The sequence below is a fragment of the Meles meles genome, chromosome 3 (genome assembly GCF_922984935.1).
Source record: "Meles meles chromosome 3, mMelMel3.1 paternal haplotype, whole genome shotgun sequence".
NCBI classification, from domain to species: Eukaryota; Metazoa; Chordata; class Mammalia; order Carnivora; family Mustelidae; genus Meles; species Meles meles.
In genome coordinates, this window is record NC_060068.1 from 44,574,568 (window position 1) to 44,598,104 (window position 23,537).

Here is a 23,537-nt window from a genome sequence, read left to right on the forward strand (position 1 = left end):
AAGGATTTGACAAAGAAACAAATAATGGTATCCAGGCAGTGTGGAGTTGGGGTCGAAGATCATGGACTTCAGGACCTTCCGTCAAGATTGGGTTTATGGGGGCGCCTGGGTGGCTCAGTGGGTTAAAGCCTCTGCCTTCAGCCGGGGTCATGATCACCAGTCCTGGGATCGAGCCCCGCATCGGGCTCTCTGCTCAGCAGCGAGCCTGCTTCCTCCTCTCTCTCTCTGTCTGCCTCTTTGCCTACCTGTGATCTCTGTCAAATAAATAAATAAATAAAATCTTTAAAAAAAAAAAGATTGGGTTTATGTATCAAATGGTCTTAGCAATAAGACTAGAGAGGCTGGTGGTTGAATTTGGGACTTCAGAGAAGATTATACAGAAGAGCCAAAAAGCCAATGAAGAGAAACAGCTGAGAAAAACAGACAATTCTTAGAGTTCTGGCTCATGGAATTCAGGTTGAATAAGGAAAGAGAGACAATCAAAGCTGCTGAGAGTCTGTGGGAAACACAGCCGATTCTGACCTCCTACCAATCCCTAGGACTAAGGGAGTGAGTGCTAATGGGTTTAAGCCCGGGTCACGCCCTCCATTTTGGAGTTGGAGGAGACTTCCAGCAGAGTGTGGGAAAGGAATGGTTACCAGAAGGAAATGCTGTTATGCTACCATGAAGATTGAATCAATGTTTTATAACAGAGACTCCTGGTTCCCTACCAAAATTTCCATTTCTTCCAGAGTATGAGAACCTCTAGTTTTTAGAAAGTGGAGTAACAACTGCCTTTCCTCCTGTGGCTAGGGATAGCCATGTAACAACTCGCTGCTCAAAGGGATGTGGACAGAAGTATGTATACAGCTTCTGGACTCGGCCCTTAAAGGGAAGGGGATAGCGTTCCATTTCCCTTTTATTCCTCTTCCGCCAGCTGGAAAGTGGTTGTGGTGAGCCAACTTGGACCAGGAGGAAGAGATTACATCCTAGGGAGGACAGGACAACAGAATGAAGCTATAATCCCTGGATGATATCATGGAGCCTTCATGGTCCTATATGAGGGACAATTAAGCTACATTTTTTTTAAAAGATTTTATTTATTTTTTTGACAGAGATCACAAGCAGGCAGAGAGGCAGGCAGAGAGAGATGAGGAAGCAGGCTCCCTGCTGAGCAGAGAGGCGGATGTGGGGCTCGATTCCAGGACCCTGAGATCATGACCTGAGCTGAAGGCAGAGGCTTTAACCCACTGAGCCACCCAGGCGCCCCTAAGCTACATTTTTGAAGCTGCTATGTGAACCAGACTAATGCCATCTTGGATAGATCTGCCATGATGACCCCTCTGTGACCTGAAGCCTCCTTGAGCACAGCCCCACGAACACCCACCCCCAACACATTCTTTCTTTTTGTTTAGCCACACCCTTAAGTATACCCTCAGGGCATATGTCCCTGATCGGCTTCGGAGATATGAATATGACACATGACAATTTTCAAACATTCTCCTCCTGGGTAGTCCCCCAGCAAGTATTTCCCAGCCTCTAAGGCTATAAAAGCAGTCTTCTGGGAGGTGGGGTTGCGGAGATCTACAGGCCTTGCTGCCACAGAAGACACGAAGACACGCTTCTGTCTGTAAGTCCCCTTAATAAAAAACCATTTCTTGTAAGCTGGACTTGTCCGGCCTTTTTATTTGGTCTTATGGCCCCTTCAGCCTTTGCAGATTGTTCTGCATATACCTTCCTTTTACAAAACCACCACTTTTGATGTGGTTCTCTGTCACAAGTGGCTGGGCCTATACTTCAAGTAATTCAGATATGCAGTAGAAAAAATAAGCTGGGAATAGAAATGACCATAGCAGAAAACAGAAAGTAGTAAGCAATAAACAGAGGCAGAGGCAAAAAGTAGGGGTGCAGAGAAGCATCACCTCACTCCGGGCTGTGACCTTTCAGGAGAGGTTGAAGGGTCTGATCAGTGACAAACTCTAGACTGCCTGTAGGTTGGTGGAGTGCAGGCCAAGGAATATGCCTCAACAGCATGATTCTTCCAGAAAGGGACACAGCAATGGTTCTAGGTAAAGCAGTGATTATGGTAGTAAAATGACGCAAGCAACTTTGGAGCCTTGGTATACTTACTTAAATAAATCATGGTTTGGGCTAATGCTTCTTGATAATCATCATGGAAATTTAGAAATGCAGGAGCGAAAGAATTCTTAGCCAAGCAGAAAAAAACTGTTGTAATGCAGTTTTAAAAATAAGGCCAGCAATGCTAAGTAAGTTTTGGGGATAGCCGGTAGAAGCCAGATGTAATTCCCAGGCCAGTGAGGGCTGAGAATTTGTGCTTAATTTGTAAAGAATCCCATCGAAGCTTTTTATTCCTTTGGCAAAATTATAACCTCAGGTTGCTATTTGTGATGCCCTCTTTTAATTTTCCATGGGCATACTTTGCATTAACATAGCACTTTTTAGCTTTCAGAATATTTTAACATATTTTTTCATATGATCCTCAGAATAATCCTGGGCAGTGAAGTGTGAGTGGAGAATTAGTAACATTTCCGTTTTGCTGCTGGGGAAGTTGAAGCTCTAAGTCTTCAAGAGATCTTCCCATGATGAAGCACTAGTAATTGGCAGAGGGACTTGAGTATCACGCTCTTGCCAATCATCTGATTTTCCTGGTATTTGCTCAGCCTTTCTTCTTTTATGCAGGAAAAAATATGTTGTGGCTCATGATGAAACTGGAGTAAACCTCACACAACAAATTATTCAGGGCATTTTTGTTATCTAGAGCTGCTCTGGCCAGTAGGTAGCCTCTAGCCGCATGCGGCCATTTAGATTTAAATTAAATTTAAAACTCAGCTTCTCGTAGTCACGTGAAGGGGTCAGTGGTTACACTTGGCCAGCGGTTACTCTACTGATACAGAACACTTCCATCACGTCGGAGAGTTCTGTTGGACAACCTAAAGGTGTCTCTCACCAATCCTCAGTCTTGCCCTCAGTGTGTGCATAATCCAAGCCCAAACTCTTCCACTTCCTACAGCAGATTTGCAAAGTGGTATTCCCAGTTTTACAACTGGTAACACCGAGAAATCGTTTGACCTAGACGCGCTACGAAGGAACGGGAAATAAAAGCCCCAAAGCCTTCCACCCAAGTCCGGCCAGCAAATGGGCGGTGAAAGACAACCCACCCAGACGTAGAAGAGGAAGGAGAGGCAAAGGGGCGGAGCCGAGCGCAGCGCGCTGGGGGGGGGGGGGGGGGCGCCGTCACGAGGCCGGGGGCGGGACCACGAGAGGCGGGCCCGTGGGTGGAGAGGGGAGCAGGGCGGCCGGCGCGCCAGCACTGCCGTGCGTGCTCACGTGACAGGTCCGCGAGGCCCCGCTCGCGCAGTCGTCTGGACGAGCGAAGATGGCGGCCGAGAGGGAGCCTCCTCCTCTGGGGGACGCGAAGCCCACTGACTTTGAGGAGCTGGAGGACGGAGAAGACCTGTTCACCAGCACTGTGTCCACCCTCGAGGTGAGACCGCGTCGCCGTGGGTGCTGCGCTCCGCTACTGCCGCGCGTCTCACCTTTAGGTGCCTTTCCCCTGCCGGGACTTGTCCCTCCCCACCCCCCCGGGTTTGCAGGGACCTGCTCGGGGCGACACCTGTGACGCGAGTCCCACCTCAGGTACCTGTCAGCGGGCTGGAGCTTGGCCTGGACGGCTAGGCTTCCTCGGGAGACCAGCCCTCGGGCCGGGGGCTGACCTGATCCTCTCTGGGGGGGCAGGGACCGGCCCGAGCATCTCAGCGCCCTTTGCCGGCTCAGCTGGCCTTCCTCTGTGTCACTTGCATCTCTTCTTCAGACCAGAAAAGGGCTTGCCCTGAGTCCTCGTAAACCTCACCACCCTCCCGACGATCTCCGCACCCGCTTTGAAGAGGTGCTTGCTTTTTCCTTCCCAAGGGAGGGTGTGCCCCTGAAAGGAGAGAGCAGTGAACTGGGTGTTGAGTGGCCCTGGCTGTCCAGGGAGCGTGTGGATGCACTTTTCCCAGTTATGACCCTTCATGGACTGCCGGTTCCCCTTGAGGGAGGTGCCTCAGCATTTGACTGTTAAATGCATTTAACCGGTTTGCCTTCTTTAGTTGCTAGACTTTTTAAGAATGAGAGTGTTTAAAAAAGAAAAAAAAAAAAAAAGAATGAGTGTTTATAAAATATTAAGTTGAAGGGAGGGTGTAGTCCAGGAAAGTGCTGGTTGGTTGTTGGGTTTTTGTTTGTTTTATTTTGTGTTAAAGTTATCTCGGAGAAGTAAAAACAGATCCTCACTCCCTTTTTCCTCTTTTCTCGCTTGGTCAGCGGTCTCTGAAGTTGAGTGTTCCTGTTTTTGTCAAAGGAAACACTGTTAACTGTATTGGCCTCCTAGATCTATTTCGGGTTTGAATTGCTTTGCATTTGGTGAGGGCGCCCGCACCTCATAGCCCAGTTTTATGCATGTATGTATATTAAAATGTATGCAAATTGCCCAGAAGATTGTTTACCTTGGGCTGTATTTCCTTATAAAGTGCTTTTTAGTATGCTTTTTTGGGGGGGGGGGGGCTTGTGCAGCTAGACACCGAATCAGTTGGAAATTACAGTAAAAGACCTTTTATTTGAAAGTCATTTACTGGGAACTTCCGGGAACCGCTTTCCACAGTGACCATACACTGCAAATTGTGTATACAGATTCTCAGTCAAACCCCACCTCCCCTCAGATTATATGCTTCTTGGGGCTGGGGATAGTGCCTTGATCATCTTTGTGTTCCTTCCAGTCCTGAATATTTCCATTTGGTAAATGTTTGCTGGATTCATTGTCAAAACATCATCTCTTAACAATTAGTAAAAATTGTCTTGCGTAACAGATTAACCTTTTGGGTTTAGTATCTTTTTAGCCCTTTATACTTATTGTATAACTATCTTAAAATGTAATGAGAGTTAGTGTCTGTGTAGGATTCTAAGACCTGTATTTTCTTGAGGGCTGCAGAGGTTTTCCACCAGCTAGGATCAAAACAAACTATTGACCTAGAGTAAACTTGACACTGAACACTAAGCATTCTGTTTAATTGAGGCTTTTAGGAGTTGAGTAAAAGGAATTATAATCTGGTTATATTATATTTATATATAAATATATATATATTTATAATCTGGTTATATTATAATCTGGTTGGGTCTTTTTAATAGGGTCTTTGCCCTTTTTTTCCCAATAAAAGTCTACAGAACTTTTGAGTATGAATCAATTTATCTTGGTTAGTACACGGTGAAAGTTGTAAATAAAGTTGATTTTGATTGTTTATCTAAACCCTTTTTGTTACAGATTCATTCAGGTTATTAACTTTAAGGTAGTATAACTGAGAATTATAAATTCAGAATGTTTTTTGCTTTCCAAACTCTTACAGGAAGGATATATAGCAGTGTTTTTTTAGTATACCAAAAGTGCTGTAAGGGAATTTTCTTTTTCAGTAACTCCACTTTCGTTTTAGAAGTGCTTCTCAAACCTCCTGTGTTGGAGAAAGCAGGGGATTCTTGTTTGAAATGCAGATACCCCTAGATCAGTGCTTTTCAGAGTTTATACATAAGTTACCTAGGGATCTTGTTAAAGTGCAAATTATGATTCTGTAGGGCTGGGAAAAGTCTGTTATGCATTTCTAACAGACTCCTCATGACATTGCTTCTGGTCCACAGACAATAATAAGTTCCCAAGCCCCAGATAATTCTGATGTAGATCATCTGCTTTGATAGTTATTATCTAAGCTGTAAATTGAAAGACATATAAATTAATGTCTTTAATTAAAGAAAAAGTACGAGTTTTAAAAATTACACATTTATGTAGAAACTTTTTCCTTTGAGGGCATGTGGAGGAAAAAAATCAATTGAAATCCGTATAGGTGAAATAAGATAATAGACATTTTCAGTGTCATCATTGTTAGGCTTGTAATGACTGTACAACTTAGTGTATATTTTTAACATAATATTAGACTTCTTTCATTTCATAATTAAGAGCAGCCACATAAAGCCAAATTCAGTGAATGAAGCATATTTAAAACTCTTAGTGTTTGTTATTGTTGTCACTATGAAACAAGAAATAGGCAGCAGCTGACATAGGGGGAAGAGAAAGAGAAGGAGAAAGAATCTAGTGAAACTTGTTCTTTTTGGTACCTGAGAGGCAAGGCTTTAAATGTTTAAGAATACTGCTTTTTCCTTAAGTGATACAGCCCTAAGCTTAAAAGGTGCTTGCCCTAGAGCAGTATGGAATAGTAAGATCACACCCTAAAGAAAATAATAAAGGGGTGCCTGGGTGGCTCAGTTACTTAAGTGTCTTCCTTTGGCTCAGGTCTTGGGTCCTGGGTAGCCCTGCTCAGCGGGGAGTCTGTCTCTCCCTCTGCACTTCCTCCCCTCCTAGAGCATGCACATTCTTTCTCATGCGTGCTCTCTCAAATAAATAAAATCTTTAATAAAAAAATAAAGTTGGGAAATTTATATGATATGCCTTGTTCTCTAACTTAAACAGCTTTATTGAGCTATAATCTACATACCATGCAACTCATTCATTTAATGTGTACAATTTAATGGTTTTCTAGTACAGTCACAGATACATGCACCCATCACTACAGTTAGTTTTAGAACATTTTCGTCACCTCAAAATGAAACCCCATACTTTTTTTTAAGATTTTATTTATTTATTTATTTGACAGAGATCACAAGTAGGCAGAGAAGCAGGCAGAGAGAGAGGAGGAAGCAGGCTCCCCGCTGAGCAGAGAGCCTGACGTGGGGCTCGATCCCAGGATCCTGGGATCGTGACCTGAGCCGAAGGCAGAGGCTTTAACCCACTGAGCCACCCAGGTGCCCCGAAACCCCGTACTTTTTAACTATGACCCCCTGTCCCCATTCCCCAAGCCTCTCTGTCTCCAACCTTCAACAACCACCAACTAACTTATGTCTCTGTGGACTTCCCCGTTCTGGACTTTGTATGAATGAAATCATATATGTGGTTTTTCATGACTGGCTTCTTTCACTTAGCATAATGTTTTCAAAGTCCTTTTTATAGAATGGGATGGAATAATATTTCATCGTGTGGCTGTACCACATTTTGTTATCAGTTCGTCAGTTGATGGACATGTGGATTGTTTCTACGTTTTGGCTGCTGTGAGTAATGCTGCAGTAAACGTTTGTGTATAGTTAGAATTACTGGGTCCTATGGTAACTGTACTACATTTAATCATTTGAATAATAGCCAGACAGACTGTTTCCCAAAGAAGTGGCCACACCATTTTACATTTCCCCCAGCCATGTGTGAGGGTACCAGTTTCTTCATACCCTCACCAACACTTGTTAATACGACTTTTTTGGGTTCTGTTCATCTTAATGAATATGAAATGGTATCTTAGTGTAGTCTTGATTGCATTTTCTTGGTAACTAAAGATATATATGCACGTCTTTTCATATGCTTTTTGGCCATTTGTATATCTTCTTTGGAGGTATGTCTATTCAGATTCTTTGTTCATTTTTTACTTGAGTGGTTTATTACTGAGTTACAAGAATTCTTTATATATTCTAGATACAAGTTCCTTACTACATGCATGATTCGTAGATATTTTCTCCCATTCTCTGGGTTGTCTTTTCATGTTCTTGATGGTGCCCTTAACAATTTTAAAAATCATTTAGCAAGGTCCAGATTATTTTTAAAATTTTATTTCTCATGCTTTCACTGTCATGTCTAAGAATCCCCTGCCAAATCCAAGGTCATGAAGATTTACGTGTATGTTTTCTAATAAGAATTTTTTGATTTTTGGCTCTTACTTTTGGGTCTTTGATCATTTGAGTTAGTTTTTGTGTATGGCATGAAGTAGGGTCCACCTTTATTCTTTTGCACATGGCAGTTCAGTTGTCTGAGCACCATTTGTTGAAAAAACTATCCTTTCCCCATTTAAGTGGTTTTGGCACCATTGTTGAAAATTGCTTTACCAATGATGTTGATACCTGGTTCTCGTACTAACCTCACATACAAGGGTCAGCTGAAGTTAAGATGAGGACCATAGTTTGGTCAATTGTATCATATGATAGAAATTATAGAGCATTTCATATTCAATATCTAGATGGTCTTAAAATTCCTTTTCTCTATCCCTATGCTCAGAAGACATCTTACTTCATTGACTCTAGCAAATACTTTGGTATTTATTTACCCTCTGCGGTACCATTTAGATGATAATTGTAGTGCAAATATCAGTGAACTATTGCAAATCTTGGAGGACAAAAAAATCTCCAGTGGAGAAGAAAGAGGTGTACGGAAAACTCATACAGGTTGTGATTATATGGTCTGAAAATGCATTTGTTTTCAGTGGAAGTACCAGTGAAACATTGGGGAGATTCTAATTCTTTTCAGTGTTCCTGATACATAGTAGATGAACAGTAAATGCATCTCTTGGCTGGGAGAAGCTCACTGAAGAGGTAGTATTTAAGAGAGTCTTTGAAGGGGTGATGTAGTTTCAAAGTGGGAGAATAGCAAGTCTCACTCGAGGGTCAGTCCATTTTCTAGGAAACCATAAAAAATTGTGTGAGTGGCTGAATATGGGACATTATCTGTTTACTATGAGTGAGATTGTGAAGGGCTTTGGAATTTGTTACGTATGTGGGTGAGATCTATGAACGATTTTGATGGCTGTTGACATGATCACCTGGGAAGATAAATGTGCTAGCAGTCTGAGAGGTGAATTTGAGTGGAAGGTATTACTGGTAGGTTGGTGAGTTGGAGGCTATTTTAAACCTGAAGTTAAAGACCTCAATAAGGAAAGCACAAATAATAAAGGAGAAAAGGAAATTGATGAAACAGTAGCTAAAAAGTTAGACATCTAAAGACATCATTTATGTCTCCCTCTCTTGAGGCGATTCTTAGACAAAGGAGTTTTAAGTTTCATTTCACGGAGAGTTATATATTAAACCAGTGAGGAGAACGCCAAGCAGTTAGAAATTCTGGGTGGGCTAGAAATGTTGATTTAGGAATCTCATAAATTTGTTGGATGATTACATTAAATCAGATTGTGGACATCTAGTCCCTGCCCTACGGAGTATAGGAAAGGAGTCAGTATAATAAACATAGCTGTGTGAACAGACACCTGCAATACCAGGTGATACATGTGTAATTGAAATGCGCACATGTCACAGAGATGGTATGGAAGACTGGAGTGACTTAATTACATAGAAACGATCTTTGATATCCTGAAAGTGGGTGAAATTATGAGGAGAGAATAAGTAGAGTAAGACAAGGGACTGTTGATGAAAAGCTACTAAATTAGTATGTGTTGTGCTTTTGCAACAGGTAGTAATAGTGTATAAGTTGTTTTCTTAATTCTGTTTTCTGATCTCTGGGTAGGCCTCCAACTTTAAATGTACTAATTTTTCTGAAAATTCCAATGTGAGTTACCTTCGTTTCAGAGAAACATTTTATGATCAAGTGTTTAAAGGAGGTGAGCACTGAAAATTACTAAAAATTTTTTGAAGCAGTAGCACTCTAGTTGACCACTTCCCCTTAAAAACCATTAAATTTGAGGATTTTAGAATGAACTAATTTTGTGCCTCTAAAAAATGTTATTAAATGAAGTTGTTTGAGATAGAGTTACTTTTCTGCAGACTTTTTTCTTAAAAAGAATAAAATTGGCCTTTAGTGTAATTTTACAAGTACCCACTTTCCTACGAAATGGAATTGTGTTTTTTGGTTTTGTTTTTTGTTTTTTTCCCTTCTGTGATGGTAGTTTTTTTTTTTTAAGATTTTATTTATTTATTTGACAGACAGAGATCACAAGTAGGCAGAGAGGCAGGCAGAGAGAGAGGAGGAAGCAGGCTCCGTGCTGAGCAGAGAGCCTGATGTGGGACTGTATCCCAGGACCCTGAGATCATGACCTGAGCTGAAGGCAGAGGCTTTAACCCACTTTGCCACCCAGGTGCCCCTGTGATGGTAGTTTTTACTTGGGGCAAAATTAACCTCAATTTAGTAAAATTTACTACCACCTTAATCAAGATACAAAATACTTTCATCACCTAAAAAAATTCTCTCACATAGTTAACACTTCCCGTTCCTAATCCCTGGCAACCACTGTTCAGTTTGATGGAATCATACAGTGTGAACTTTTTTGAGTCTAGCTTCTTTAATTTAGGGTAAAGTATCTGAGACTCAGCTGATGTTTCCTATTATCGTAGTTCATTACTTTTTTTTTTTTTTTTAAGATTTTATTTATTTATTTGACAGAGAGACAGATCACAAGTAGGCAGAGAGAGGGGGGGAAGCAGTCTCCCCACGGAGCAGGGAGCCCGATGCAGGACTCGATCCTGAGATCATGACCTGAGTCGAAGGCAGAGGCTTAACCCACTGAGCTACCCAGGTGCCCCCCTAGTTCATTACTTTTTATTGCTGAGTTTAGTATTCCATTGTAAGTCTGTATCACAGTTGTTTGTTGTTGAAAGACTGTTCCTGTTGTTTCCAGCTTCAAGCATTAATGAGTAAAGCCAGTATAAACATTATGTGCAGGTTTTTGTATGAACACAGTTTTCATTTCTTGTGGGTGAATACTTGGAAGTTGGATTGTTGGGTTGTATGGTAAGTATGTTTGAAATTGTAAGAAACTGCTGTACTTGTGCCAGAATGATTTGCAAGAGGTGAAGTTGCTTGCTTTTAGTCCCATGAGTTAATGGCTGTAGTAATAATACGACTCAAGAACATATCCATTAGGACACTTGTCCAAGTCTGAGAATCGTTAATCTATGGTTTTATTTTCTAGAAAGTATGATGCTTCAATACAAAAGCATGTCACTCTGTTTCCTGGTATCGTAAAAGTTATTTTAATACAGAAATTTTACCTTCATTCAGAGTCACACTTGGTCTGTATTATTGAATGTTTGAATATTGAAAGCTCGTCCCAGGGAACCTTTTGTGCAGCTAGATTTGTTTTAGTCTCTGGTCAGGTTTCTATCCATTCCATCTTTGAAATCTAATGAAATTATAAAAGATCCAAAGGAAGGAAGGGGAAGAAAGCAAAGAAAGAAACTGCCAGACTCTTCCAAATCAGATGTATTATTACATTCTCATAGCAATGAATGAGAATACTAGTTGTTTGACATCCTGTCTGCACTTGTTAGTGTCAGTTTTGATTTTAGGTCGTGGTAAGCTTTAGGGGGGATTATATTGTCTTGAAAGAAGTGATTATTAAATTGTCAAGAATTTGGAACCGGTTATTAAACACAGCTGTTGTTAAAATTAAGTTCCACAAACATATTTAAATGAATTATATTAAAAATGAAGGTGGGTCGCCTGAGTGGCTCAGTTAGTTAAACAGCTGATTCTTGATTTTGGCTCAGGTCGAGATATCCAGGGTCCTGGATCAAGCTCAGTGTCAGGCTCTGAACTCAGTGGGGAGTCGACTTCAGGATTCTCTCTGCTTCTGCCCCTCCCTTCACTCACTGGCTCACACTCTCTAAGTAAATAACGTTGATGAAGTCTTCTCTCTCAAAGACGTGGTTGCTGAACATTTACCAGCACACCCATGATTTTTAGCCCTCTCATAGGTTTGTAGTGTTAACTCATTATAGTTTTAATATATGTTCTGTAATGATTAGTGATGTTGAGGTCTTCATGTGCATATTCACTGTCTGAAAATCATCTTTGGTGATGTCTTTTCACATCTATTGCCTATTTAGAAAGCTGGATCTTCTTACTGAGTTTTGAGAATTCCTCATGTATTCTCAGTACAGATCCTTTGCCAGATGTATGTTTTGCAGGTATGCTTACCCAAACTGTGGCTTGTCTTTTTATGCTGTTAACATTACCTTTTACAGACCGAAAGTTTGTTACTAGATGAAGTGCAAGTTACGCTTTTGTTGTTGTTGATCGTATATTAGATTTCACTTGCGAAATTCTTTCTTAATGTTAACCCAAGGTTACAGAGGTTTTATGTTTTCTTATAGAAGTTTTATTAATTTTAGCTTTTACATTTAGGCCTAGGATTCAGTTAATTTACATGCACATTCAAGTTACGGGTTTTTTTGCATATAGATATCCAGTTGTTCCAGCCCAATTATTGAAAAATAATCACCCGATAAGGTTTGTTTTATGGATCAAAATCTGGTCTTTGTGGTAAATATTATGTTTGCACTTCAGAAGGTTATATAGAGTCAGATGTGGATGGGTGGAGTGTTCTGTAAATGTTATTTCAAGTTGTTTGGTTGTATTTTTCAATTTTTACAGTATTGTCAATGAATTTCATATGCTTTATGCCAAGTTACACTAGACTTGAAAAGTTTCTTGATGAGTTGTCTTTGAAACTTTTTTAAAGGTTTTGATCTTTTTTAAAGATCAGTTGAGCATATGTATGTGTATACATCTGTTTCTGGATTCCATTCTATTTCACTGATCTACTGACTCTTTACCATTTGTATGCTATCTTACTGTAACTGAATCTTGAAATTAGTAGTGAGTCCATTCACTTTTTTTCTTTTCAAAATTGCTTTCCCATTTCTACTTCTTTTGCCTTTCCATATAAGTCTAGAATCAGTTTATTGATTTCTACCAAAACTTCCACCTCAGATTTTGATTTGGTATTGTGATGAGTCCATAGATTAGTCTGTGGAGAAATAACATATTAACAGTATTGAGCCTTTACGTCATAGGTTTACTATTTTAAAAAAAAAATTTTTTTTTATTTGACAGAGGGAGACACACAGCCAGAGAGGGAACACAAGCAGGGGGCAGAGGGAGAGAGAGAAGCAGGTATCCCACAGAGCAGGGAGCCTGATGCAGGGTTCGACCCCACTCGGATCATGACCTGAGCCGAAGGCACAGGCCTAACAACTGAGCCACCCAGGTGCCCCTAAGCCATAGGTTTACTATTGGTTTCCATTTTTTTCTTGTTTACTTGATTTTTTTCATTGGTGTTTCAGCATACCAATCTAGCACATACTTAGTTCATACTTACTTCATGGTTTCTTTTTTGTATTTGTTTGTTGGTGGTATATTGACCCTCTATCCAGCAATTGTACTAAACACTCATTAGTTCTAGTAGGTTTTTTGGAGAGTCCATGGGATTTTCTTGTATATAATCCTCCTATTGGGGCACCTGGGTGGCTCAGTGGGTTAAGCCTCTGCCTCCAGCTCAGGTCATGATCTCAGGGTCCTGGGATCAAGTCCCGCATGGGGCTCTCTTGCTCAGCAGGGAGCCTGCTTCCTACTCTCTCTCTCTCTGCCTGCCTCTCGGCCTACTTCTGATCTCTCTCTGCCAAATAAATTTAAAAAAATAAAAAAAATATATATTACAATCCTCCTGTTTGTGAATTGGAGTTTTATTTCTTTGTTTCTAGTCTGTATGCCTTAATGTAGTAGCTAAGACCATCAATATAATATTGGATAGGAGTGGTAGAAGTGGTTCCATTTTCCTTTTTTTGAGAACTTAGGGAAATGTTCTTTCTCTCTACATACGATGTTATCTGCTAAGTTTTTTTTTATTTTTAAAGGTTTTATTTTTAAATAATCTCTCCACCCAACATGGAACTTGAACTCAAAACTCCAAGATTCACTGTCGCATGTTCTACTGACTGTGAGACAGCAAGGTATCCCTTAGGTTTTTTTGGTTTGGTTTGGTTTGGGTTTTGTTTTTGTTTTTGTTTTTGTAGATGTCCTCTACCAGGTTAAGAAAGTTCTATTCTTAGTTTTCTGGTTTTTGGTATTCATGAATGGAGGCTGGTAGATAGTAGGTTCTTTTTCTGTTTATTAAGATGATTGCGTAGTTTTCTTCTTAGGTTAATGATAACATGGATTATATTGCTTGATTTGAAAGCACTAAATAAACCTTGCCTTTCTGGGATAAGCCCATCACAGTCATAAATGTACTTATTTCATTTTTATATGTTGATGCATTCAGTTTGATAGTATTTTGTTTAGGCTGCTATGTCTGTTACAGTAGATATTTGTGTAGTATTTTCTTTTATGTGTAATATCTTTGATTTTGGTACTGGAAATGCTGGTTTCATTAAGGGAATTGGAGAGTGTTCATTCCTCTTCTGTGTTCTGGAAGAGGTTGAATGGAATTAGTCTTACTGCCTTCTTTAAGGGTTGATAGGACTCACTAGTGAAATCATCCGAGCATGTAGTTTTGTTTTTGGAAGACTTTTAACTTCAAATTCATTATCTTTAGTAGATAACAAGGTGATTTCTTGTTGAACTTCTGTAGTATGGGTTTTTCAAGTAATTTGCCCATTCATTCTAAGTTGTGAAATTTATGGGCATAAAGTTTTTCATAATACTCTTTTTTATCCTGTGACCTGTGGGGTCTGTAGGTGTTGCCCCTGCCTTTTCACTCCTGGCATTGACAATTTATGTCTTCTGTTTACTTATTTATTCGTTTATTTTAGTCTCTCTAGAGAATATCTTGGAATCTTTTCAAAGAATCAAGCTTTTGCTTGATTTTTTTCTCTTGTTCATGGAGGCTTAAATCATTGATTTGAAACTTGGTTTTTTGTTTGCTTGTTTTTGTTTTGTTTTTGAATATTAGCTATATTTTTCTTTGTAAGCACAGCGTTAGCTGCTGTATCCCACAAATTTTAATGCTGTATTTTGTTTTCATTCAATTTAAAGTACACTCTAGTTTCCCTTCTGACGTACTGTTTGACTTGTGGGTTATTTAGAAATGTGTTAATTTCCAAAATTTGGGGATTTTCTCAATATATCTCTGTTATTTCTACTTTAATTTGATTATGGTTAGAAAATGTTTTGTGATTTTAGTACTTTTAAATGTGTTAACATTTGTCTCATGGCCCAAAATATGGTCTCTTATGGTGAATATTTTGTATGTGCTTGAAATGAATGTATATAATCTGTTGTTATTTTTGAAGTGTTGTATAAATGTTAAGTCAAGTTGGTTAAAAGTTTTTCCAGGTCTGCTCTATCTTGCCTTGCTACCTGTCTATTCTTTTTTTTTTTTTTTTTTTTTTTAAGATTTTATTTATTTGTCAGATTGAGAGAGAGAACACACAAGCAGGCAGGGTGGCAGGCAGAGGCAGAGAGAGAAGCAGGCTCCCTGCCAAGCAAGGAGCCCAATGTGGGATTCAATCCCAGGACTCTGGAATCATGATCTGAGCCTAAGACAGTGGCTTAACCGACTGAGCCACCCAGGCATCCCGTTACCTGTCTATTCTATCAATTACTGAGAGAAGAGTGATGAAGTCTCCAAATATAATTGTTTATTTTTAATTTGTTATTTATACTTTCAGTTCAGTTTCATCTTCATATTGAAGCTCTGTTAGACACAGACTTAACATTGTTATGATTTCTTCATAAATTGGTGATGCTTTTATCATATGACGTCTCTCTTCATTGCTGATAATAGTCATTATTGGAAGTTTATCTGATATTTTTGTAGCACTCCATCTCTTATTTGATTACATGACATAGTTTTTCCGTTCTTTTACTGTTAACTATCTGTGTTTAAAGTGTGTATTTTGTAGGCAGCATACTGTTCTGTATTGCTATCTTTATATCAAGTCTAGCTACCTCTGCCTTCTAATTGGTGTGTTTAATGTAGTTATTGGTGTAACTGGATTAGATCTACCATTTTATTTGTTTTCTGTTTTTCCTGTTTCCCCTTTTCTTCCTTCTTTTGTATTAATGTCTGTAAGTATTTAATTTTAATTTATCTACTGGATTTTTTGCTTTATCTTACCTTCCTCTTGTAAATATATATATACTTACGTATCTTTGTTTATAACATAAAACTATATTTTAATGTATATTTATATATGTATGTGGTTGCTGTAGGGATTATAAAATTCATACCTAATAATTTGCCATCTAATTAGAGTTAAAATTATACTCTACCAATAAAATGCAGTATTCCTGAAGATCCACATTTATGTTAACTCTTATCATGTGTCTTCAGGCTAAGATTGCTTTTGGTCCCCCCTACACTTTTTGTTTGTTTATTTGTTTTTAAAGAACTAGCCTAGTGATGATAGCTTCCTGTAGTATTCTTTCATTTGAGAATATCTTTATTCCATCTTTGTTCCTGGAAGATATTTTTGCTGGGTATGGGAATTATGTTGACTTTTTTTTTTTTGTTAAACATTGTAGAGATATTGTGCCACTGTTGTCATCTCTAATTTCTCATGAGAAATATGCAGTCTTTGTAATTGTTTCCCTGAATGTAATGTTGTTGTTGTTGTTTTTTTAGCTACTTTAAGGTTTTTATTTTTACTCTTTGTTTTTTCAGCTGCTTTTTATGATGTGGCTGGATAGAATTTTCTTTGAAGTTGTCTCAAATCTGTAAATTTAGGTGTTTCAACAAATTTGGGACTTGTTTAAAATTTTATTTAACAGAGAGATCACAAATGGGCCGAGGGGCAGTCAGACAGCGAGGGAGAAGCAGGCTTCCTGCTGAGCAGAGAGCCTGATGGGATGCAGGGCTCCAGGGCTCAATGGGATGCAGGGCTAGATCCCAGGACCCCTGGATCATAACCTGAGCTGAAGGCAGAGGGTTAACCAGGCACCCAGGCGCCCAAGGGACTTTTAGCTATCATTTATTGGAATATTTTTCAATATTCAGATTGGATATTTTCTAATGATTTTTCTTCAAGTTCACTGACTTTTTCTGTCAGGAATTGTAAAGAGTCTGAAATTGTATGTTCCTTCTAAGCTAACAAATTAACTTGGAAGACTTGATTAAGCACTTTTACTCAAAACATAGCAAGCAGCATGAGTATCGTGTTTGTGATAATTTCCCCTATCTCTCTCTTGATGGGGTGGTGTGATGAGAGTTAGAGGGGGGAGATTAATACTGCATCTGCCTTTGGTTTGTGTCACAGCTGTAGAATCTGAGTTTAAGGAATCCAGATCATTATAAGAGGCAATAAGTGTGCCTATTCTTTGCTCCAGAGGAAACATTGTGTTAGAATGGACACCCAACAAATCCAGTCTTTGGGAAAGAGACATTGACCTCTGTTTTCTAAGGCTATTTCCTAGAAACGTGGCCTTCTCTCAGAGTTGTAGCTACCTGCACCGGGCACATACTTTTGCTCAGCTTGAGGTCACTCTTAGGGAAAAGCAGTGAAAGAAAGGAGAGAAAATACTAATGAGGATTTCTGTCCCCCTTCTTCACATTTGTAGGTCCTCTTTTCCTGGTGGGGATTTTAGCTGTCAGTGCTGTCATCATTGCAGGTTTCATGCATCTAGCCACTGAATTTGGCCTCAGGGCAGAGCCAGGAAAGAAAATGGGGTAGAAAGAGGAAGAAAAGAAATTTTTCCACTAACATTCTCTTGGTAGCAGGGGCCCTGTGTTATAATTAAAAGATAAAGATTTTTCTCAGAGTGATTGCTGCACACACTACTAATATAGTTCTACAATTGGAGCCATTCTCAGGAAACGTTAAAAGAGATTAAAGAAGGGGGGAACATCATAAAATTAACCCTCACATTTTGTCTCCTTACACAATCTATCTGCTGTTATTTAATTTAAGTCTTTGTTTTTTGTATTCTGTTCAGAGCTTTTAGTGCTAATCAGTGGGAGAGAAAGGTATTTTTACACCACTACCAAATGCTGGCAGAAGGAACTCTCATTCACTGCTGGTGGGAATGCAAAATGGTACAGCTAGTTTGGCAGACAGATCGGCAGTTCCTTATAACTTACTCTTACATAGTCTGGTAATCACTAACTCTCTTTAGTATTTATCCAGAGAAGCTGAAATTTCATGTACACACAAAAAACAGCACACGATGTTTACAGCAGCTTTATTCATAACTACCAAAACTTGGAAGCAACCAAGATGTCCTTCAGTAGGTTAATGGGTAAGTAAACCAGTGCTTCGAGTCAGTGGAATGTTATTCAGCACTAAAAAATGAAATGTGTTATCTAGCCATGAAAAGACACAGAGAAAACTCAAATGCGTATTACTTGTTAAAGCACCCAGTCTAAAAAGATTACTTATCATATGATTCCAACTATATGATATTCGGGAAAATGCAAAACTGTGAAGACAGTAAAAAAATTCAATAAGTTAGAAGGGAAGGAGGGATGAGTTAGCAGAGCACACATGATTTCTGGACAGTGAAATTACCCTGTGTAATAGCATGAGGGTGGATACACATCATGTTATTACACACGTGTCCAAACCCACAGCGCGTAAAACACCATGTACTATAAACTTCGGTAATTACAATATGTCATTGTAGATTCATATATTGTAACAAATGTACCATACCGTAACTCAGGTGGAGGAAGTTGGCAATAAGGGATATTTGAGCGTTCTATTAGGTGTATAGATATACATCATGAGGTGTTGTGGAAGCTTTTTAATTTGCATTTTCCCTGATGATAAATGCTGTGGGGCATCTTTTCACTTTTCTTCCAGTCTGTGGCTTTTTTATTTTCTTGACAGTATTTTTCACAGAAAATTTTAATTTTAATGAAGTTTATCAATTCTTTCTTCAATGGAGTGTGCCTTTGTTAATGTATCTAAAAACTACCAAATCCAGGGTCATCTAGATTTTTCTCCTGTTACCATCTAGGGATTTTATACTTTTGTGTTCAATTTTTAGGTATGTAATCCATTTTGAGTTGATTTCTGTGAAGGATATAAAGTCTCTGTGCAGATTCATATTTTTGCATGTAAATGTCTAGTTAGGCCAACACTTTTTGCTGAAGAGACACTTTTTCTCTATTGTGCTCTTTGTTTATTTGTCAGAGATCTGTTGACTGTATTTATATGGGTCTTTTTGGGGGCTTTTGTGTTCCATTCATCTATATTTTCACCAGTACCACATTATGTTGATTACTGTAAGCCTGAAGTCAAGTAGCTTCAGTCCTCCAATTTTATTCTTTTTTTTTTTTTTTTTTTTTTTTTTAAAGATTTTATTTATTTACTTGACAGAGAGAGATCACAAGCAGACAGAGAGGCAGGCAGAGAGAGGGAAGCAGGCTTGCTGCTGAGCAGAGAGCCCGATGCGGGACTCGATCCCAGGACCCCGAGATCATGACCTGAGCCGAAGGCAGCGGCTTAACCCACTGAGCCACCCAGGCACCCTCCAATTTTATTCTTTTTCCTCAGTATTCTTTTGGCTGTTCTGGGTCTTTTGCCTCTCTGCATAAACTTTAGAATTTTATTGATATCCACAAAATAATTTTCTGGAATTATCAAAATTCCATCATCAGATGCATCAGATCTCTATATCAAGTTGGGAAGAACTGACATCTTGAAAGTATTTAGTCTTTCTATTTGTGAACATGCAGTATCTCTCCATTTATTTAGCTCATTGAGTTCATTCATCAGAGTTTTGGATTTTTTCTCATGTAGATATTGTATATATTTTCTTAGATTATACCTAAGTATTTCATTTTTGGGAGTGCGTGTAAATGTTACTGTTTCAAACTTGAAATTCTATTTTCATTGATGCTGTGTAGGAAAGTGATTAACTTCTATGTACTAACCTTGTATGCTCCTACATTGCTTTAAGTGCTTAGTAGTTCTGGGAGGTTTTTTGTTTGGATTTTCTACTTAGACACTGATGTAATTTCTGAACAAAGGCAGTTTTATTTTTTCCTTCCCAATTTGTATACCTTTATTTTCCATTTCTTGTCTTACCACATTGGGTAGAACTTCAGTACAGTGTTGAAAAGCAGTGGTGAGGGTTGATGTCCCTGTTTTATTCCTGATCTTAGTGGGAAAGCTTCTAGTTTCTAACCATTAACTTTGATGTAGGGGATGCCTGACTGGTTCAGTACATAGAGCATGTGACTCTTGATCTCAGGGTTGTGAGTTCAGGCCCCACACTGAGCATGGAACTTTTTTTTTTTTTTCCCCAGAGATATATTTCTTTCTTTATCAGAGAGAGAGATCATGTACACACAAGCAGGGGAGGTGGCAGGCTCCCTGCTGAGTAAGGAGCCTGATGCAGGACTCAGCCTGAGGACTCTGGGATCATGACCTGAGCCAAAGGCAGTCACTTAACCCACTGAGCCACCCAGACATCCTGTGGAGCATACTTAGAAAAAAAAAAAAGTTGATAGAGGTTTTTATAGCTATTCTTTCTTAACTTGATAAAGTTCCCCTGTATTTTTAGTTTCGTTAGAGTTTTTATCATGCATGGTTGTTGAAACTCCTTTGCTCCATTTTTATGTAGATGTGTTGTAGGCTATTTCAAATTTTTCAGTATTATAGATAATCTCATTGACAAACTTGGGAACAGTTCTTAGGCATATTCATAATTATTTTCTTGGAATTCAGTGAACAGATAGTCATGGAACGTTTGTGGCCCAGAACGGAGTGAAAAATTAGTAAACAAAAGAAGATAGTCTCCTTTCCTTATAGAGTTTATAGTTTATAAACAGTTAATAATTATAGTGTGGTAAGAGAAATTATGATAGGGGAAGTAGCTATTCTGTGGAAGCATGTAGGCCATTCCCCTAACCAGACTCAGCTAGAGTTGAGGTTGAGGTTGTCAGGAAGATTCTCCAGAAGAAAAATGTATAAGCTTAGTTATTTTTAAATTCCTTCAAGTGAAATTGCTACAGTAAATTAGGAGGCCCACCTTTGTGAGAGTTGGAGACTGTAAGAATGAAGCTCCAAAGAGAAAAAACAAACACCTTCCCTTTAAATTCTATAAAGAATTGAAACTGGGGGTGCTTGGGTGACTCAGGTGGTTGAGCGTTGGACTTGGTTTCAGCTCGGGTGTGATCTCCCAATTGTGGGATTGAGCCCCACATTGGGCTCTGTGCTCAGTGTGAAATCTGCTTCAAATTCTCTCTCCCACTCATACTCTTATCTCTCTCCCAAATAAATAGATAAAATCTTTTTATTAAAAAAAAAAAAAAAAGAATTGAAACTTTTTGAAAGGTGTTGAGAGGGGCACCTGGGTGTTTTAGTGGGTTAAGCGTCTGCCTTCAGCTCAGGTTATGATGTCCTGGGATTGAGCCCTGCATTGGGCACCCTGCTTGCCGGGAAGCCCGCTTCTCCAGCTCCCACTCCCCCTGCCTGTCAAATAAATAAATAAAATCTTTTTAAAAAGAGAGAGAGAACTATTAAGAAATGTCCTAGGGGCGCCTGGGTGGCTCAGTGGTTTAAGCCGCTGCCTTCGGCTCGGGTCATGATCTCAGGGTCCTGGGATCGAGTCCCACATCGGGCTCTCTGCTCTGAAGGGAGCCTGTTTCCCTCTCACTCTCTCTGCCTGCCTCTCTGCCTACTTGTGATCTCTCTCTGTCAAATAAATAAATAAAATCTTTGAAAAAAAAAAAGAAAAAAAAGAAATGTCCTTATGGGGGCACCTGGGCGGCTCGGTGGGTTAAGCCTCTGCCTTCAGCTCAGGTCATTATCTCAGGGTCCTGGGACCGAGCCCCGCATTGGGCACTCTGCTCAACGGGGAACCTACTTCTTCCTCTCTCTCTGCATGCCTCCCTGCCTACTTGTCATCTTTCTCTCTCTCTCTCAAATAAATAAATAAAATCTTTAAAAAAAAAAAAAGCTAATGAGAAAATCTTAAGAATTAGGAATGACTTCAAAAGAGTATCCTGCAAAAAGTTTACTAATCATAAGAAGAAAAATTGATTATTTATCTTTAGTAAAATTAAGAATTTCTGTTCATCTAAGTCCACTATTAAGACAGTGGGTTGGGGGTGGGCAGTTGGCTGCCTTAGTGAGTGGAGCATGGGACTCTTAATCTCAGGATTGTAGATTCAAGCCCCACATTGGGCGTAGAGATTACTTAAAAATAAAAGTTTTAATTTAAAAAAAAAAAGTTGAGGGGCACCTGGGTGGCTCGGTGGGTTAAATAAAGCCTGTGCCTTCTGCTCAGGTCATGATCCCAGGATCCTGGGATCAAGTACCACATCGGACTCTCTGTTCGGCAGGGAGCCTGCTTCCTCCTCTCTCTCTCTGCCTGCCTCTCCACCTACTTGTGATCTCTCTTTCTCTGTCAAATAAATAAAAAAAAAAAAGTTGAAACACAAGCCACTGATTGGGAGAAATTACATATCTGGCAAAGAACTTGTCTCCAGAATACATAAATAATTTGTACAAGTCACTGAGAACTATAGCAAAATGGGCAAAATACTTGATCAGACTTTTCACAAAAGAGGCTTATCAAGGGGTGCCTGGGTGACTCAGCTGGTGAAGTGTCTGACTTTTAGTTTTGGCTCAGTTCGTGATCTCAGGGCTGTGGCATTGAGCCCTGCATCAGGCTCTGTGCTGCGTGGAGTCTGCTTGAGATCCTCTCTCCCTTGCTCCCTCTATCTATATTGCGTGTGTGATCTCTCTCTAAATAAATTAATAAAACCTTTTTTTAAAAAGGGGTAGTTAATCTTTCGGCCATTTACCATGAGAAATTGCTGAGCATCATTGTTTGGCAGGGAAATACAGATTGAAACCACTAGATACTCTGAAGTATACCTCCATAATGTCTGAAATGGAAAAGATGGAATATTATCAAAATTTTGACAAGGATGTGGTATTTTCATATGTTGCTGGTAGGAGTGTAAATATGCAGCCACTTTAGAAGATTGTTTAGTGATAGCTTCTAAAGCAAAAATGTTCACCTGCCCTGTCATCTAGTTTTTCTGCTCATACATACCAAACACAAATTTGTTCACATGCTTATTAAAAGATACATATAGTGGGAAGTGTATACAGTGTTGTTGATAGTGGTACGAAACTCACATAGCCATCAATAATAGAATGGATCGATTGAAGTATATTTACACAATGGAATATTATGCAGCCACAAGAATACGTGATACATTACTACACACAACAGTATGGAAGTATCTTGAAAATATAACATTAAGAACAAAAACAAAATATATTCTGTGTGATTCTACTTTTATGAAGAACAAAAACAGGGAAAACTGATGCATGCTGATAGAAGCTTCGGTGGAGAGAGGATAAGGAATTAGAGTAGAGTTTCTGGGGTTGATGATAATATTTTTTCTGGATCTGGATGCTGGTTACACAGGCATGTTTGGTTTCCGAAAAATCCCTAGCTGTATGCTTTTGACATACACACTGTCATTTTTATGTGATTTTTTTTTTTTAAGCACTGGTTTTAACTATTAAAAGAAAACTGTAATAAAGCTAAAAGATTCATAGTCTTGTTCTCTTACGTTGGTTATTACACTTTAAGGTTAAGAAGTACAAAAAACAGCCCGTAAGTTTAGTTGAAATGTAAATATCAGGGAGAAGGGCACTTTTTTTAGTTTTAAACCATGGAAATTTTATAATAGTTGTAGTCTTAATTCAACTACTGTTAAACTTTTCAGTTACAGTAAAGGAATACTCTGAACTTCTTATACCTGCAACATGTTTTCAAGATCTGATTTTTTTTTTTACTTTTATAAAATAATCAGTGTTCTTTTATATGGCTGTAAAGCATTAAATTTTTGTTAATTATAATAACATGACAAATTATTATCTTTAAAGAGATGACTGAAAAAGATTTTTTACTCTTAAGTGACTTTTGTTAAGAAGGAAAATGAATAAAAATGTGGTTTTGGTTTATTCTTACCCTTAGAGGAGGTACTATGAGTGGCTGGCTGTTCTTGTTC

General features: G+C 39.0%; 1 protein-coding gene and 1 long non-coding RNA gene across 3 annotated transcripts in view; one reads left to right on the top strand and one right to left on the bottom strand.

Annotated features, from left to right (window-relative positions):
- Positions 1-3,954, bottom strand: part of LOC123938301 — a 29,540-nt gene extending 25,586 nt beyond the window's left edge. The window contains exon 1 of the long non-coding RNA XR_006817709.1: positions 3,641-3,954. This is a non-coding gene — a long non-coding RNA (uncharacterized LOC123938301). The remainder of the gene's footprint in view (positions 1-3,640) is intronic.
- SNX2 (sorting nexin 2) overlaps positions 3,318-23,537 on the top strand; it is a 60,621-nt gene continuing 40,401 nt past the window's right edge. The window contains exon 1 of one of the 2 annotated variants that reach the window (XM_045999601.1): positions 3,318-3,484. In XM_045999601.1, the coding sequence (XP_045855557.1) occupies positions 3,377-3,484 (108 nt within the window). In that variant the 5' untranslated portion in view covers positions 3,318-3,376. The remainder of the gene's footprint in view (positions 3,485-23,537) is intronic. The other variant, XM_045999602.1, reaches the window with a different exon arrangement.